The sequence below is a fragment of the Bemisia tabaci genome, chromosome 4 (assembly GCF_918797505.1).
Source record: "Bemisia tabaci chromosome 4, PGI_BMITA_v3".
Classification (NCBI taxonomy): Eukaryota; Metazoa; Arthropoda; class Insecta; order Hemiptera; family Aleyrodidae; genus Bemisia; species Bemisia tabaci.
In genome coordinates this window covers 3,181,816-3,198,050 of record NC_092796.1, presented here as the reverse complement: position 1 = coordinate 3,198,050, position 16,235 = coordinate 3,181,816, and the positions used below count along the sequence as shown (strand labels likewise).

The 16,235-nt window shown below is 40.2% G+C and overlaps 1 protein-coding gene across 2 annotated transcripts in view; it reads left to right on the top strand.

The window, feature by feature from the left end:
* The first annotated feature begins 171 nt into the window (after window positions 1–171).
* Lfg (Glutamate NMDA receptor-associated protein 1 lifeguard) overlaps window positions 172–16,235 on the top strand; it is a 33,215-nt gene continuing 17,151 nt past the window's right edge. Inside the window, exons 1-2 of one of the 2 annotated variants that reach the window (XM_019042583.2) lie at window positions 172–346; window positions 3,755–3,822. In XM_019042583.2, the coding sequence (XP_018898128.2) occupies window positions 3,786–3,822 (37 nt within the window). In that variant the 5' untranslated portion in view covers window positions 172–346; window positions 3,755–3,785. Of the gene's footprint in view, window positions 347–3,754; window positions 3,823–11,458; window positions 11,954–16,235 lie in introns of those variants that run through there. The other variant, XM_019042585.2, reaches the window with a different exon arrangement.

Here is a 16,235-nt window from a genome sequence, read left to right as displayed (position 1 = left end):
TAGTCATTCCACTCACATGGTATCAGGTTACGTTGCCAGATTGCGAGTAAAAGTTATATTTCTTCTATTACAATGACGTTGACGGTGGCGCTTTTGGTGGATCTTTTGGGTCTAAATTTCTTTTTGCTGGCGTATGGAGAAGTCTCATCTGTATAACTTTATAATCTGTTGAGGAAGTAAACAAGCGCCATTATTGATAACTTCTAGAAGAACCGTCATCTTGCCAAGTTAACGTTGCGTAATATTGAATTGTGTGAGATTTCGAAGTTATTTCAGCTTTTTACTGTTTCTAGAGTGTATTCTTGTCGCTCGGAAGATTTCCTGTAATAGCTTCATTTTCTGAAAGGTAAGGACTTGAAACGGTACATGCTCTTTCTAATTTTGTCCTCCGTTATCATCGAGTCTCGGCGCACGTTATTCGGTCCTACGGCATCTCGGCAGGTTTCCCTGCTTTCTCCTCTACCAATTTTAATTTTCTCCAGAAATCGATATTTTCTCATCATTGCCATCATTTTATATCTCAAGCTGCATCTTCCCCCTTTGCTGATAAAAATTCGGCACTAAATCATCTTGAAGATCATGCACCCTCAAGGTTACGTTCAATTCTTTTTGGACTTCGGAATTCTGTCGATTCACTCACTTTGTATTTTGATCTACTAATCGTTCTGGTACTTGGAGATGTATGCTCTACTTCGCGCATTTATCTGTACCTTCTGCCGATGAAGGGTGTAAAGGTCACTAACTACCTTGACTGACTGTATCTTTTAAAGCTAATTAAGTACTTAGATTTAATTTCCTGTAAGTAGGAACATACCTTCCTTTCTAAAGTAACTACCACACTCCTTAGAGCAAAGTAACCTCACTCAATGATGAAAATTTTCCTTGTGTGTGGCAACGAGAAAAGAACTGATGTTATCAATTGTTGAAATAATATTTACAAAAGTCAGTAATAAGATGCGTTCTCTGGAGGCATCAGGTCAACTGTTGCTTACCCGATGGGTACCGTTGAGAGTTTGACGATCGTTCTTGAAGACTTGCTGACTTCTCGCTAATTGCCCAATGACTGTCATGGCGGGCCATCGGCCAACGCAATTGCCCAGCACCTTTCAAAGGTGATGGGCAAGGCCGCAGAGCGTTGAGATAACCTCAATGTCTTAAGTATTCGCAATCCCGCCATCATTTATCGTGTCTTGTAACTCGCCTTTTAATTTAAATAAAATGTAGATTCTTTTTAAATTTGACCTAGTAACCCTCAGGGTTGATTATCTCCGAGAACAATACCTAAAATGATGTAAACCATAACACGCTCCTGAAGTAAACAAAAACAAAACCTGAGCTGCCATGACAGTCACATGACGAAAGTTGGTCATCGGGCAATTCATGAAAAATCAGCAACGTATTTCTTCTGATGCTTCCAGAGAACGCATCTATACTGTGCCTCCAAACAATTGTTGACAACAATCGTTGCAACATCCTTATATTATCTGAGAGCTTTTTTTTTTATCGCGGATCAGGGTGGATTGCAGTGGAACGCACTGGATCGAAATCCTGAGCGATCCGGACCGATCGAAAGTATTCCAAGTGATAAAAAAATCCAAACTTGGAATTTGGTTTGATCTGTTAGCAGAGGGGACGGCAACTTCCTCGCATTAGGTTAGGATCACAGTGGATCGTGAGCTCGCCCCACCTTGGAAGAGTGATCCAGCATTCCACCCTGATCCACCTGGAACGCTTGGATCACGGCTGAGGAATGGAATTAAAAAATACCGATATTCATGGCGATCCACCGCGGATCCGCATAAAAAAAAAGCCCTTTAGAGACTGAACCCTAGCAACTTTCAAGACAGCACAGTATTGTCATTAATTAACTTTTGAGACAAGAAACTCTCACCCATGACACTTCAAACCCAACTGCAGAAATTACCAATATTTTTCACTAATATTGATACCTTACTGAAGTGGGTACATGGCTCTGTCTGACAGTGCCATTGCTGCGCTTTCTTCGATTATACTAATGTAAGTCAACTGCAGCCATTATAATTTTCTAAGGACAGTATCTTTGTAGATGAAAAGAACTTGTGCCATTGTTTTTAATTTTTTGAGAATATTTTTTGTAGGCTGAAAAGTCACTTTGACTGGTTAAATAATGGGAGTCCATCATGAGGTTATCAGAGTCAGATAAGCTCTCCTTCTTATCAAGATTCTTTAGAAGACTCCCAAATTGGTTCGGTTTTCCAAACAAATATTTTATTTGTTTGCCGCCTCTGATAGGTCCATCATTTTAAGATTAAAATATGACCTGTGTGCAATGTTGGAAATTAAAGATGTGTGTTTTGTGATAATTCGCCATCTTTGTAAGGAATGAGGCCAACTGTTCAGAGAAATTAATGTGACACAATTATCATACCTCAGGCGCTGAAGAGACTTTTTTATGGCTTATTGTGAACCATTTGCAATTATCTGTGTGTGAAAATTTGTTCTATTTACATGTGTGTTGTTATTACTCTACACGTGTGGGCTTACATCTGCTGTGCACTTGCTCATATTTTGGGACCCCGAATGCCTCTAACAGAGTGCTTAATACAACATTAATGATGCATGTTCTGTAAGAACATAACATCTCTTCTAAACACCTCCTTTCAAGGTGTGAGTGGGGCTGGGGCTTTACAAAATTCAACCTTATATAACAGGGTGTCTACTGGTCCCCAATGTCCCCCCGGGGGGTGCCCCCGATATTCGCGAAAGTCCCCAATTTTCTTGTTCAGGTCCCCCAAAAATGACAAAAATCATCCTAAACACTGGCATTTTCAGCCGCTGCGGCGCGATATAACCAAGAATAAAAAAACTGAAGTGTTGCTTGATTTTTCGTATGTTTTCATCGGTTCAACATGACTTGTAAAATTAGTCGTATAAAATACGCCTTTTAACGCTCTAACTAGGTCCCTTTCTCTTACTATTTCGGGGAAAAAAGTCCCGGATTTTCTTGAAAAAACTCCCCTAAGAGTCCCCAATTTTGGTTTTTCATATAACTGGTAGACACCCTGATTAATGCTTCAATTAAAGACAGTAAGGCTCATGAAGTTGTTAGCTGATAATTTAAACATACAGCAGCAGGATTAAGAGAGAGTGGAGTGGCTGTTGTGAAAAGTGCCTTTCATACCTAAACCTCAGGGAGCGTTGAAAGCCGTTGAAGCTGTTGAAGTTAAGGTGAGGTCTCTCACAGGAGAATTCGTAACAAATTTTGAATTTTGAAAATAGGGCTAGCCCATCCATGCTAAAGCACCCCAAACTTTGAAGATTTTATAATGTCACTTTTTTCTGAAACTTAGTAAATTAGTGAGGAGCTGCAATGAAAAATTAATATTTTTTATCAAGACGTTAATAAGAAATCGTCTGAATAAATCATTAAGAAAAGTTTTTCAGGGGAAGATTATAAATTCAATCACAATTAGAAAACTCACATCAAGATATTTTTTCCATATGAAACTCGATTTATGAATAAATACCCTGTAAATTTCTTGTTTTTAGTCAGGATGCAGAGCTTCCAAGTGTAACTTCTATTAAAAATCTCCTCATCTGGGGCAGAATTATCATTCAAGTCATTGTTGATTTGTTTGAAGTGTTTACCTCATACTTCAATGATCTGTCAAGATGAAACATGAAAGGATCTTATTTCTAATTCTTAGTGGCACTTCTAATTCAATTATCAAACACACGCATGTTAAAATAAACTCTTGTTGTTTGTTTTTCTAAGCATTCCGACTGTTTGACGAGGTTTTTTGCAAATGTGGAATCCGGACGACAAATTCCGAGGAAATCCAGGTCTTTATTTACATTTTTTGTTGTACATGTGTTTGCACGCCTGTGTAATTAGCTTTTTCTCTCTTTTAAATTCCATACCTAGTTGAATCAGTTTAAGACTGAGCAATGACATCCCTTTTGCAACCTTCTTTTCCCTGCAGAACGCTAGTATGTAATAAATGATTTTGGGCGAAGACTTCATTCCATTCTTATACAATTATTGAACCATTACCCGTAAGTAATGCTCGAAATTAATGAAGCAAGGTTTTTTTTGCTCTTCGCCAAGCAAGCTGGTGGTCTTAAATTGGATCCTGCATTTCAGCTCGTTTTGTGACCCCACCTACATGTGTCTGATCAAACTAGTCTTACTATAATTTGCTCAGCAATTCACTAGGCGAATCCAGCCAGGCATAGGGTTAGAAAAAGCAATTAATCAACTCAAAACATTAAATCCTACCATCTTCCAGCAAATCCACATGCACTTGTATGCACTCATTTTTCTGTGTGTGCATCAGAGCCCCTTTCAGTTTTCTAGCTTATCAGATGAGGGTATAATTATCTAGCGTGAATATATAAATTATTCATGAAATTCGATAACTGAGAAAAAATGTAGGAATCGGTATTCCTTGGCGAAAAAGTGGAACGGATAGTACACTGAGGCTCATGATTAAGTATGGAAAAAGAACTATCTTCGTTACCATCCCGGTTACGCTTAGTATGTGGATGTTTATGAAACTGGACTTAAACCTGAAAGATTGTCCGCTCCCTCTGCTTCATTCTCTTACTTCGGCAAGAGGAGGTGCTTTATTAGTATGGAGTTGGTTTGAGCTGTATAGGGTTGCAAGGTTTTTTGCATGCTGCATGCTCTCTGCCTTCTTAGTCACCTGTATCCTCACCCTCTTCAGTTAAAATCATTTTTCACGCCTTTAAAATTCTATCTATCAAACTTGAATCAGATACAGGGCCGGATTAAGGGGGTGGCCACGTGGGCCGCGGCCCATGGCGGCAAATTTTGCAATTTTTTTAAATGTAGGTGTTAAAAAGATCGGATTCAGAAAAAAAATTATCAATGAAAAAAGGGGACAAAATCTCTTTCCTGAAAGTATAGTAATTTTTAATTTTGTCGTTTTTCGGTGATACAAGAGACAGCATCTTTAATTAGCCGAGTTAAGAGAGGGAACGAAACACGTAATTTGGCCTAGAGCTCAGCGCAAAGAGGAGTGATGACGAGGACTTGAGATGAAAAGGACGTGCCCTCGGTGTGGCGCGGCGGTCGGCATGTAACTCATATTAGCGCCTACAAGACTGCATGAATACTTCACCCATTGCGCCGAACACAGTGCGGTCAGGAGCGGTTGGCGTGAAACGCATAGCGCCTACAAGACTGCAGGAATACTTCACGCATTAGGCCAAACACAGTGCGATCAGCGCGGCGCGGCGCAGCGGCGGAAGTTAAAATTATTAAACCACATTTATGTTTGTTCTTTCATAATTTTTTGGTTCATTTCTTCTATAAGGAGGACCTTGTCCACACAGAGATAAGTTTACGGAACTTAATTTTCGCAAGTTCCGTGAAACTTTGCTAGTAGTGTTGACAGGGCTTTCGCAAAAAATGTATCCAACACGAGTAGGTAAACGCGTCTTATGCACCCCTTCCCCTCCGGCACGTTCACTTGATGATTTTTATTGATGTTTCAAAACGAATGAGAAGGGGGCGGCCCCTGGGCGGCAAGTAGGTAAATCCGGCCCTGATCAGAGTAAGTACCTTGACAAACATATTAATGCAGTTATTGAACATCCTCGAAAAAAATTCGGGGTTTTTTGGGAGATATTATTCTGAAATACGGCGGGAAGAGATCAACAAAGGTGTGATAATACATGATTAGACTAGGGCGGAATTTTCAATTTTTTGCACGGTTTTTTTCAAAATCCTCCCTCCCCCCGCTCGGAATTGTTACGTAAACAGGACGTCTACAAGTCCGGAATTTCGGAGAGTCCGGAAATAGTACGGATTTCTTAAGGGCGGCCCGAAAGTACTGAAAAAGCGCGGAAATTCCGCAAGAAGGTCCGGAACTTATTTTTAATTCGTCGTGATTTTTATCGCAATTTGAGCGAGAAATTCAAATTTTAAAATTTTTCGAATTTTGTCAATTGAAGGTACTGAAGAAGTACTGAATTTTTACTGTTGAGGAGGTACTGAAAATCTAGGGAATGCACTGAAAAAGTACTGTAAAATTACTGATTTTAAGCCAGCCTGTTTTAGTAGACATCCTGCAGGTAACGCTGGACCGCCCCTCCCCCCTTGTAACGCATCGGAACGCTGACACCCCCCCCCCCCCCCCAAGTGCGTTTACGTAAAACTCGAACGGTCCCTAAAAGCCCGCTTGTCCTTTGGCTTTGTCCAGTATGTTGCTCTTTTAATTCGTTTATCGACGTGTATCGACAGGGAACCCGCCCTCCCGCCACCGTCACGATCCCTCATTCTCTTTACGCTTCAATTTTCCCCTCGAACTTGCGCTGTGTACTTATCAATTTCCCGCCGCAATTCAGTGGCGTGGCGTGCTTTGCGATACATCGATTGATCTGCCATTTAATCCTATGTAAAAGGATCGATTAACAGGGTGTTCGCAGCGAACACCTTAATAATCGATTCTTTACCACAGCTTCAAACGAGGAAATATCGATAATCGATCATTCACGCCACGCCACTGCCGCAATATTGCTTTCTTCAGGTTTGAGGCGGTCCCGCACGCTCAGCTTTTGCCGTGCCTTTGCTCAAGTCATCCAGTCGGCCAGTGCTTCACAAGTATAGTGTCCGCTAAAAATCTCCCTCCCATTTCGTGGCGCGTTTCCCGCGAAAGAAAGGTTACGTTACCCGGAAGTTACTCAGATTCAAATGAGGTGTACTCCATGGGACCTGCGAGATCTTTGAAGGGATCTGTCCAAAAATGTCGTGTAGCGTTCCTTTATCTCAAGTAACGGATGAGTTTGGACTTGGGGGAAAAACCTGTCGAAATGTACGAATTAATTTCTTCATAGTAGGATTTCTCACGTAAAATGTGTGTAAAATTAATGGGAAGGATAGAGGTTTGAAAGATGAATCGCATCAAAATTATTTTAAGTTTTCCACTGCGTTGGTATAGATATAAACCGCAGAAAAAAGATGCTATATACAAAACCAAACATGTGCGTATACTTTTTCTGTAAAGTTTGATACCTGTGCGGAAGTAACATACAAGGGTTGAGCTAAATACATTTTTGAAAAAACTCGGAAAAAGGCGAGGTAGCTCAAAAAATACCTGCGCATGAAAATTCTGTAAATAAAAGGGGAAGTCCTTTTAGCGCTTCCCAATTCGTTTATTTTAGCGGTTTTTGTTTCACGTGTTAAGACTTCACCCAAAGAATTTTTTTTTTTTTGGGGGGGGGGGGTGATTTGTTTAAGTATTAGTGCTAGTATACTAGTAGAGATGTGATGCACTTACTTTGTTATCATGCAAGTATTTATTTTTATCAGTAATATATTTCGCGTGTCGAATAAATTCGATTCCCTGTTCCCGCCTTCGAGTTTGCATGGTTTTGGCACAACCACAAATCGCTTTGTCTTAAACCTACTGGAAGTTTATGCATATTTTTCAGAAACTTTTGAAACATGTTGAAAGGTGCGTTTTTTCTTATCCTTCTGTAATATTTTGAGAACCCGATATAAACACGCACATAGAGTTTTCAGCATCATTCAAATGAAAGATCTAATTCATTTCTCCGCACCCACACACCGAACTCTCCTTTCTTTCAAAATAAAATTATTTTTAAGATTCCTCTTAAGTCACCTCATCAATACTTATTTATCTATATTCTTGTTGAACATGAAAATATTACCCTAAGGAAGTAATGCTCGTTGCTCGCTTATTAACTCTGTTTTTTATTTCTTCTTCTTCTTTTTCTGATGATTTATTGGCTTCGTGTCTTATTAATGCTTGGCAGCACGGAAAACTGATCAAAACTTACTCATTTCATCAAAAGAGCAAGATGCACTAACCGAAAACGCTGAGTAGAAGTCATCAGAGCTCTGGGGGCGTAATTGCGTTGTCTCGCCGCAAAATCAGCATCCACAGTTGTTTATTTTTTCGCTGAGGAGCGGTTGCAAATATTTTGCTTGAACTTTTGGTGTTTCTATATCGTCTGGCAAAAATTCCCTATAAATTCATGTGCGAAACGTGCACTCGACAACGAAGGAAGCAATAGTTGCCCGTCGTAACTTAGCAGCATTTTGATATAATCGCTCACCGCCCATCCTATGACTCGTTAGCAATTTTTCCAAGTCGCATCGTCATGAATCGCCTTCAAAACGATGCTATGCAACCGCGCATTGCGCCTGTGTTCGAATAGTTATCGCTCGGAATCAAGCTACTCGAGGGAACGCCCAGTCGCGAATTTTCGAAATGACGCGTGACTCCATTTTAAAGCTTTGTAAGAAAATCAGGCACGTTTACATATGTAATTAATCTTCTTCGATGGATGCATAGAGAATGAAATATTCACGGTAAAATATCCAAACTAGATCTTACGCAGGGATATATTTTACGGACAGAGGAATATCGTGCGGACCTAGTAGGTACCAGAATCACGTTCAACCATGTTGTCCGGGACCTGGAAGAACTGGGATTTGCCAGAATTCTTGAGGGAACGAGAAACAGCCGATTAAAGCAAGGCATAGGTGTTTAAAACCGGGAAGGTGTGCTTTTTTTTTCGCTTAGAGCTCTTACTCTTCTTTTTTGTTGTCCACTTGATCCGGCAATATTATTATTTTTTTTTCGGTCTTAACCTCAGAAAAAAATCTGGTTCATCCCAAGGAAACCTGCAGAATGATTTTATAAGGTCGTTCAAACTGGAGTAACGAGTTGCACGACATTTTACGAAGGTTAAATAGACCTTTGACCAATCTAATCTAATGGCTGCCAAAAACTTTGATTCGCATTTAGAAAATTTCCGGAAACAAAATTAAAGAACTTAAAAATTCAAGAATTTGACACCCATCCCTTTACCCAAGTGAACAAGCCAAATGCTCTCAACTATGCAGTTTCGAATCAGAAGATAGTTTTATGATCCGAAGTCCTGTCAATCCTGCCCTTTCTTTCGTTTTCTTTAAAATGATGTCTTTCCAAACACACCTCGCGCCTCACTGTAATAACTGTACCGGGACTCCAAATTCTTACTATTATAAAGGTACTGCCAGAAACTTATTCTTCAAAGCACATATAACGTGAGACTCCGCTCTTCTCGGGGTCCAACGATACCGACACGTTGATCAGTACAACCTATTTTCCTCTCCCAACGATGTAAGTCACATATCGGTCACGTATGAAGAAAAGCAACGCGGAAAGTAATATCGATTGGGGTTGGCTATCCGGTGACGCTATCACGTTGAGCCGAAAAAGCCTATCGATGGTGAAACTACCAAACCACGTATCTCGTTTGCGGTGTTTAAAAATCTACGCTCACATTTTATTTTTTGGAAGTAGACCAAATCAATATCATTCCTTGAAATTTTCACAGAACTTTCTCCGCACGAAGAGGAAAAAATCACAGAAATTTTTCAAGACTGGACGTTAAGTAGTTTCTCATTTAAAAAATAAATTATGACAGGAAGTCTGCGACGTCGCAAACCGAGATACGTGGTTTGGTAGTTTCACCGTCGCTATGATCAACTTGCCGGGCTGCATTTTTAACAAGCCCCGATCGATAGAGAGCTATAGACTGATAATTATTCTGTCACCGTGTCATCGCGGAGATTCTTAGATAAGGCCTTTTCCAAACATGGCCTGGCTTAATTAGTTATCGCAGAGGTGCTCGAGAAACCTTATCGAGGGGAATTTACCCCCATCATTTAAAGAACCCCGCGCTAACTATAGTGAATCAGGCAGCCATTCTGGAAACAAGGAAAAATTTGGGAGAAATCCTGGATCAGTCCGAATGACAAACGAGGCTCGAGAAAAATCGCCCCATCTGAAATCTTTCATACCGTGCACTTAGGTTCCTTTTCCATGGGCGGTCACAATTCATCGTTTCTTCCCTGAAACAACATATCTCCATTCCAAGGTTGCAAAACTGATTCAAGTAATTCAATTTCTTACGGGAACGCCACTGTGTGGTGTTTGTCCAAAACGTGCAGGGTTGATTGTTGCGTGTCAACGTCAACTAAAGAAATGTCCCACCGCTGCGCCGCGAATGGAGCGGCGAGTGTCTGGAGAGTCAAAACGCCTTCAATCTCGTGGGTATGCAACGCGGACATCCACGGAGCTCGAATAGTTGCATCCAAGCGTTACGTTCGTCGCATACGACAATAACTGAAGGCGCTATGCTTGTTTCTCTTACTTCTGAACTTAATTCCAGCGTCGCCCACTGTGCCGATGTGATATATGACTGATTTTTATCTTCACATGGTCAACTTGCCGGAAAATGCCTCGATTGTTCAATTGTAACGTTGCCTCCCCCCCCCCCCCCCCCTAAAATGTAGACTGCGGCCCCCACCCTATACCTAGAATTAGTTCGACGTTCCAAACAACAAATATACCGTGTCCGGCTGAGGAAGTAGAGATTTTAATTTTTTAACCATTCCACCCAACTTCAAATGTCAGGGAATTTTGACCATTTTTCAGGGAAATCACGGGAATATATTCTATTTTTTAAACTCAGTGGCAACCATGGTACCCGTCGCCTCCGCAAAGACTGTCTCAATTATCGAGTAACTCGAAAAATTATCGTTTCCCAGGCATTATCGCAACTCCGCGTTCGTTTACCGCGTGTCCCCCAGAAAATTGCGATTGGAGAGACAATAGTAAGAATCGAAGGTAATTTATTCCGGCGCGCGTTGCATGGCCCGGACTCGACCAAGTATTAACGCGACTCACTGCACTGGACTCACCCGCACTACTGGGCTAAAGAAAAACGCCGTATGAGCATTTAGACGTTGCCGAATTTCAACCAATAAAAATAAATTACAGTTTTTGAGAAAAGGTAATAAAGAGTACCTATCTCATTTGGAACTTCTCAGATAATTTTTTTTTCGCAATTCAATCTTGACTAAATGATCATTTCAATAACTTTTGCTTTCAAGAAAATTATTTTAGGTTCCTACGCATTTTTAAAGTTTTTTTTGGGCTCTTAAATATTTTTCCAATTTTTAATTTATCCTTATTTTAATTTTTTCCCCGTTATTATTATAATTTATTTATTGAAAATAAATGCGGAATAACGAATTTCGAAAATTGCCCAACTATCCGGTTAATAATGTTCACATTGCACTGTTCAAGGACCGAAAAGTTTCCTATTTTTGGCCGCGGGGCTCCGTTTGAAAATCCAATGACTTGCGCCGTAAACAGATTCCATCGCCGAATTAAGTTCCGCTAAATTTCGTCTCTTCCGTTTTTTTGTTTTTTTTTTAATTTATGTACTCGTCTCTTGAGTGTACCACTTCTGGGAACAAGCCACTTACTTTTTCTCCGAAACATATTTATTTTACCAGGGAAACTTAGCAACGTCACAATATTCATACGCCGTTTTTCCCGTGCACGGCGGCGGGAGGACTCCGTAACCGTAATAATAATTACCACTCGTCAGTACTCAGCACTCACCTCGCGAGCTCCAGTCAACAACGCGCGGCCCCGCGAAAAGATCGTCAAATTGAAGTGAGTTTACCTCGTCGCCTCACCTTTCATCATACGCGCTAATCTTATCTCGCCGGTTTGATTTGTGACTTTTTGTAAGTTCCGCCAGACCCAGCCCCTGCGCTCAACTCCAGTCTTCGTCCCGTCGAATACCCCGAGTGTCGTAAATTTTCTTGCAATTTTTTTCAAAAAATTGCCTCGTGATTTTCCAATAATCCGGGTACCCACAAAATCGGAAACCGTGTGTCGTAAAAATTGTGAGGCGTTGTCGGTGCAAGTGCGAAAATAAAGGATTCGTAAGGCGTGAAAAAACTATCGGAACCCTTTTAGTTCTCATCGCGAGGGAGCCATCAGCCAAGTCGACCACGTTGAAAAACGAGAGTTAGGATGTGAGACGGTTCTACCCGGACGGAAAGTGAAAATCATAACTTAGTGGATTTAAAGGATTACAATGTCGAAGGAAAACGAACATCCAATGGAAAACCTCCGTACGTATCGTTGTTTCATTGCTAAGCACTACCCAAGCATTTATAAATGACGCAATCGCGATTCTTCGGAGTAGATGCCTATACTGGAAAAAAAAGTCGCTTGGATCTAGAGTCCAGACTCTTAAAAACATCGACAAGAAAAAATACTCTTGATTCAATCGGATTTTTGCTTAAATCGAGAACCAAGTCTCTTAGCTCAAGCGGATTTCCTTTTGATTCAAGCAAAAAGAAGATTGAATCAAGAGTATTTTTTCTTGTCATTGTTTTCAAGAGTCTGGAATCTAGATCCGAGCTACTTTTTTTCCAGTGACTTGTTTCTCACAGGATACAGATTTAGAATGTTAAAGAACGTTGCATTTTACGCTGACATGCCCTTTTTTGGAATTCTGCTATGTTGGTCTTGCATTTCATCCCGCAGAAACTGGGTGTCGAATAGGAAAAGGCAGGGGAATAGTATCGCTCGAAGTATCATATGTCTTGGAAGTACCTATCGTAGAATTGCTGACAATTTTTTCGAGAAAGACTGGGAATTTGCCTCTTTCTTACTCAATATTTTTCTTCTTTTCTGACCGTCATCGGGGAAAGCGTCCTCAGTCCCTTTAAACTCAAAAGTGAGTAATTGATGTCAGAGCATAGAGGAGTGCTCTGCAAACCTAATGGGACTTTTAATAACGCCCCAAATGTAAATCCAAATCGAAGTTATGTTGCGTTCAAGTTTGCAATTCCAAAAGCGCGGTCTCGAGAAAAAGATATCTAAAATTCTAATCTGCGTGTTCAAGGCACCAAATTGCTGGATCATAATGCTTCCTTATATCTGCTCTTGGCATAGAAAGGAATGAAACTGGTCACCACCTGTTTTTTTGACACCAGAGAGAATTTAGCGTTAAAGTCTCGAAATCCAAATTTTTCGCCCCAACTCGAAAAAAAAATCATCCCACTTATAATTGTGTTTCCTTGGGCTGAAGTTGTTTCCCCTGCAAACGGTCACATTCCACGAATATTTACAAAAATCGAAATAAAGATTTCGACTTGGGGAAACTTTGAGAATTTAAAGCCACTTTAAAATTAATAACAGAAAATGTGTATTTTATAACACTTTGAAATATGGTTGACCGAAGAAGTTCGGCAATTCTTCTCCTCTGAAAATTGTAACACCCTGGTTTATGTTTCCTATTGCGACGAAAAGTAACATCATGTTTGAGCCGGGAATAATTTCAAGAATTTCGACACCGATACCGAGCGATAACTATTCGAACACGGCTGCCACGCGGGATTGCATATCATTGCTCTGCAGGCTATTTTTGCGCACGAAGAGAAACAAATAGCTTTTGAAAGGCCGCTCCTGCCGAGAACAAATGTGTAGGAGGTAGGTAAATGCAAATTAAGGATTTGTACCGCCTGACGTCAGTATAGACACACATAAAAATAAGCGAGGTCATTTTAATATTCTCGGTAGGAAAGAATACGAAGCATTTTTTTGTTCTATTTACCATTTCCGAAATTTTAGCGATCGAAACCTGGTGACGCAAGATGTGACAGTCGCGCGCAAAATGGCCACGAATGTTACTCGCGATCACAATCTGTTTTTTCTTAACAGGTCACTTTACACTCCGAGATCGCAGTCTACCACGCTCCAATAATTATTCCAGAATTTTCGGTTTTAAGTATACTCGCGAGCTTTAGATTGTGATAAGATTAAGTGTTGTAGTGAAATTTGTAATCATAAAACAGAGGTAGAAAGGGGCGAGTCTTGTGCTTGTCCTGCTGCTGTCAGTTGTGTTTATTTGAATGGGGATTTTTTTTGGTGGACGTTTTTTCTGAAATTTCATCCTAAATATTATTTCAGTCGTAGTAATTGTTCCTACTTTTAGCAGTGGCGTGGCGTGAATTGCGATGTATCGATTGTTATGCCATTTAAACCTATGGAAAAGGATCGATAAACAGGGTGTTCGCAGCGAACACCTTGATAATCGATTCTTGAGACTTAAATGGCATAACAATCGATTTATCGCAAAGCACGCCACGCCACTGACTTTTAGCCACACGTGTAGCCCGTCGTTCCGTCGTGTACATCGTGTTTAGAAAACCATAGTGTACGTTTAAATATTGAAAACAGGGTTGCCACAATAAAGGAATATCGGGAAATGTCAGGGAGTTTTAAAATGTCAGGGAAAAATGACACAAGTGTCAGGGGAAAATCGTTAATTCACCTTTATTCGCTATCTAGAATAGGTTTGACACTTCGAACAACAAATTTTGCCTAAAAACTATTTCAAACTATGCATTTTTAATCATCTGGCATATATTTACTTGTCAGGGAAATCAGGGAAATGTCAGGGCATTTCACCTTAGAAATTTTGTAGCAGCCGTGTTGAGAGCGCGCCAATTCAATAAATTATCATTCGTTGATTTTTTTGTGCAGTTTTTTCGGTGTTAGAAGAAATTAGGAGTTAGCTGACCTTATTTAGGACTGAATTACGGTCGTACTCTCTGTTGAAGCGCTTTCAAAAGATCTAGTGCACAAAGGCTCATTATCGCCCTATGAAATCGCTCCATTAGTTAATGGAATCAAGGAAATACGATGTCAAGTGAATCCACCCCCCCCCCCTTCTTACCTACATAGTAGGTTGGTCTCAGGGGATGATAATGAAGATTGCACATCACACGCAATTGAGACTGAAGACGCAAGGAAACACTCCTCTACGTACCGTGTGTTTCTTATTTTTATAAATAAGAAACGCGTGGATCTGTGTAAGGAGCTGTAGAAACTGAATTAGAGAACATTTTTAGTGGGTGAAGAACAAAGTCTTGAACAAAACACTCATCTGGATTTCCAACGTTGCAGATTTCATATAATTTTTTTTGTCTAATTTTTTCAGAATAACTTGTCACAATGTTTCAATGTTTCATCGTTTATCCAAGTTTTTTATTTAGCAATGCCATGCTCAAGTTTCAGTTTGATTTCTGTAAAAAATACTCATGCAATTTTTGTTTTGTTTTAAAGTCAGTGATTAAAATACGCAGTCACGGTGTTTCAAATAGACTCGCGCATTCGCAGGGGTAGAACACACCCATTAATTTGCGACTGTTGATTTTCTATTTGTTTTAGAGACATTTTTACCTTAAATAGGAACTTTTAAAATTTTCCGGAAAATATGAGGCAGGGTTTTTTTCCCACCTTTTTTGGCATTGGTTTTTTGCGCCTCTCTAAACAATTTCTCCTCGCGAATCATGTGTATCGTAACACTATCCTCATATAATTACCAGAATTTAATGTAACATTTTAGCAAATGTACCTAAAACGGAGAGCAAGTCTTATTTTTCTGATAATGCGCTATTTTTTCCTGAAACCTGTTGGAATTTTTTACGAAATTGTTAAAGATGTAAAATCCCGTCGTATAAACCTCTCCTCGTGATTCTGTAAAAGTCAAGTCGAATTTCTACGGGCTAAATTTACTTATTTATATCAAGAGAGAAACAATCAGTGGTTCAGAACTCTGATTCAGTTCGTCACCGTGGCCACCCCCACACGTCAGAGGTCGAAAAGCGACAATGAGTTGCGTCCCGTTGTGTAATGAGAGCAACTCACAACTTTGAAAGCTGCCGCGCTGCAATTGCAGTCACAGCAGGCGGAACGAGCTTTGCGCGGGTGGCAGATATGAAGGATGCGTCCAAGTTTTTCGATCCAGAAAGCAAGCACGTTCATTTGGCAACGCTAATCTGAGTCGAGTACTTACGGTTGAATCCTCAGTGCGGAGGTTGCCAGCTCTGTGGCGCTTGCTTTGAGAATCGTTGTCATTTTTTGAAGGGAGGTTCAAAGCTAATTTGACCGAGTTTACCAGGAAGGAAACATGTACGCCACAATGACGCTGAAATCGTGGAACTTTCATTTTGCGAGGAAGTCTGAAAGTTTAACCTAGTCTTATTTTTATACCGAGGGAAAACATCAATAAAGAGAGGAAACGATTCTAGAAGTTTTGTTGCTTACTTACGCGATTGCAATTTCTTACCTCACCCAAGTATTTGCACAATTTTAGCAATCGTGCAATGCGCTCGATTCTGTTCTGATAATTTTCGATCTACTCTTTCCCGTGGTACTTTTTTCGCCTAATTTTTTTCTAACGTGAGCCGACATTTCTTTAAAACACTCCTAACTAAATTTTAAGACCAGTCTTCTCTGTTCTTTTGTTCATGTAACGATACATCTATTGCAGTTTTCGAAATTTACTGGGGGTGCAGGAGCAGCCCCTCTTCTTTCTCTCTGCCAATGCTCAAATTAGTT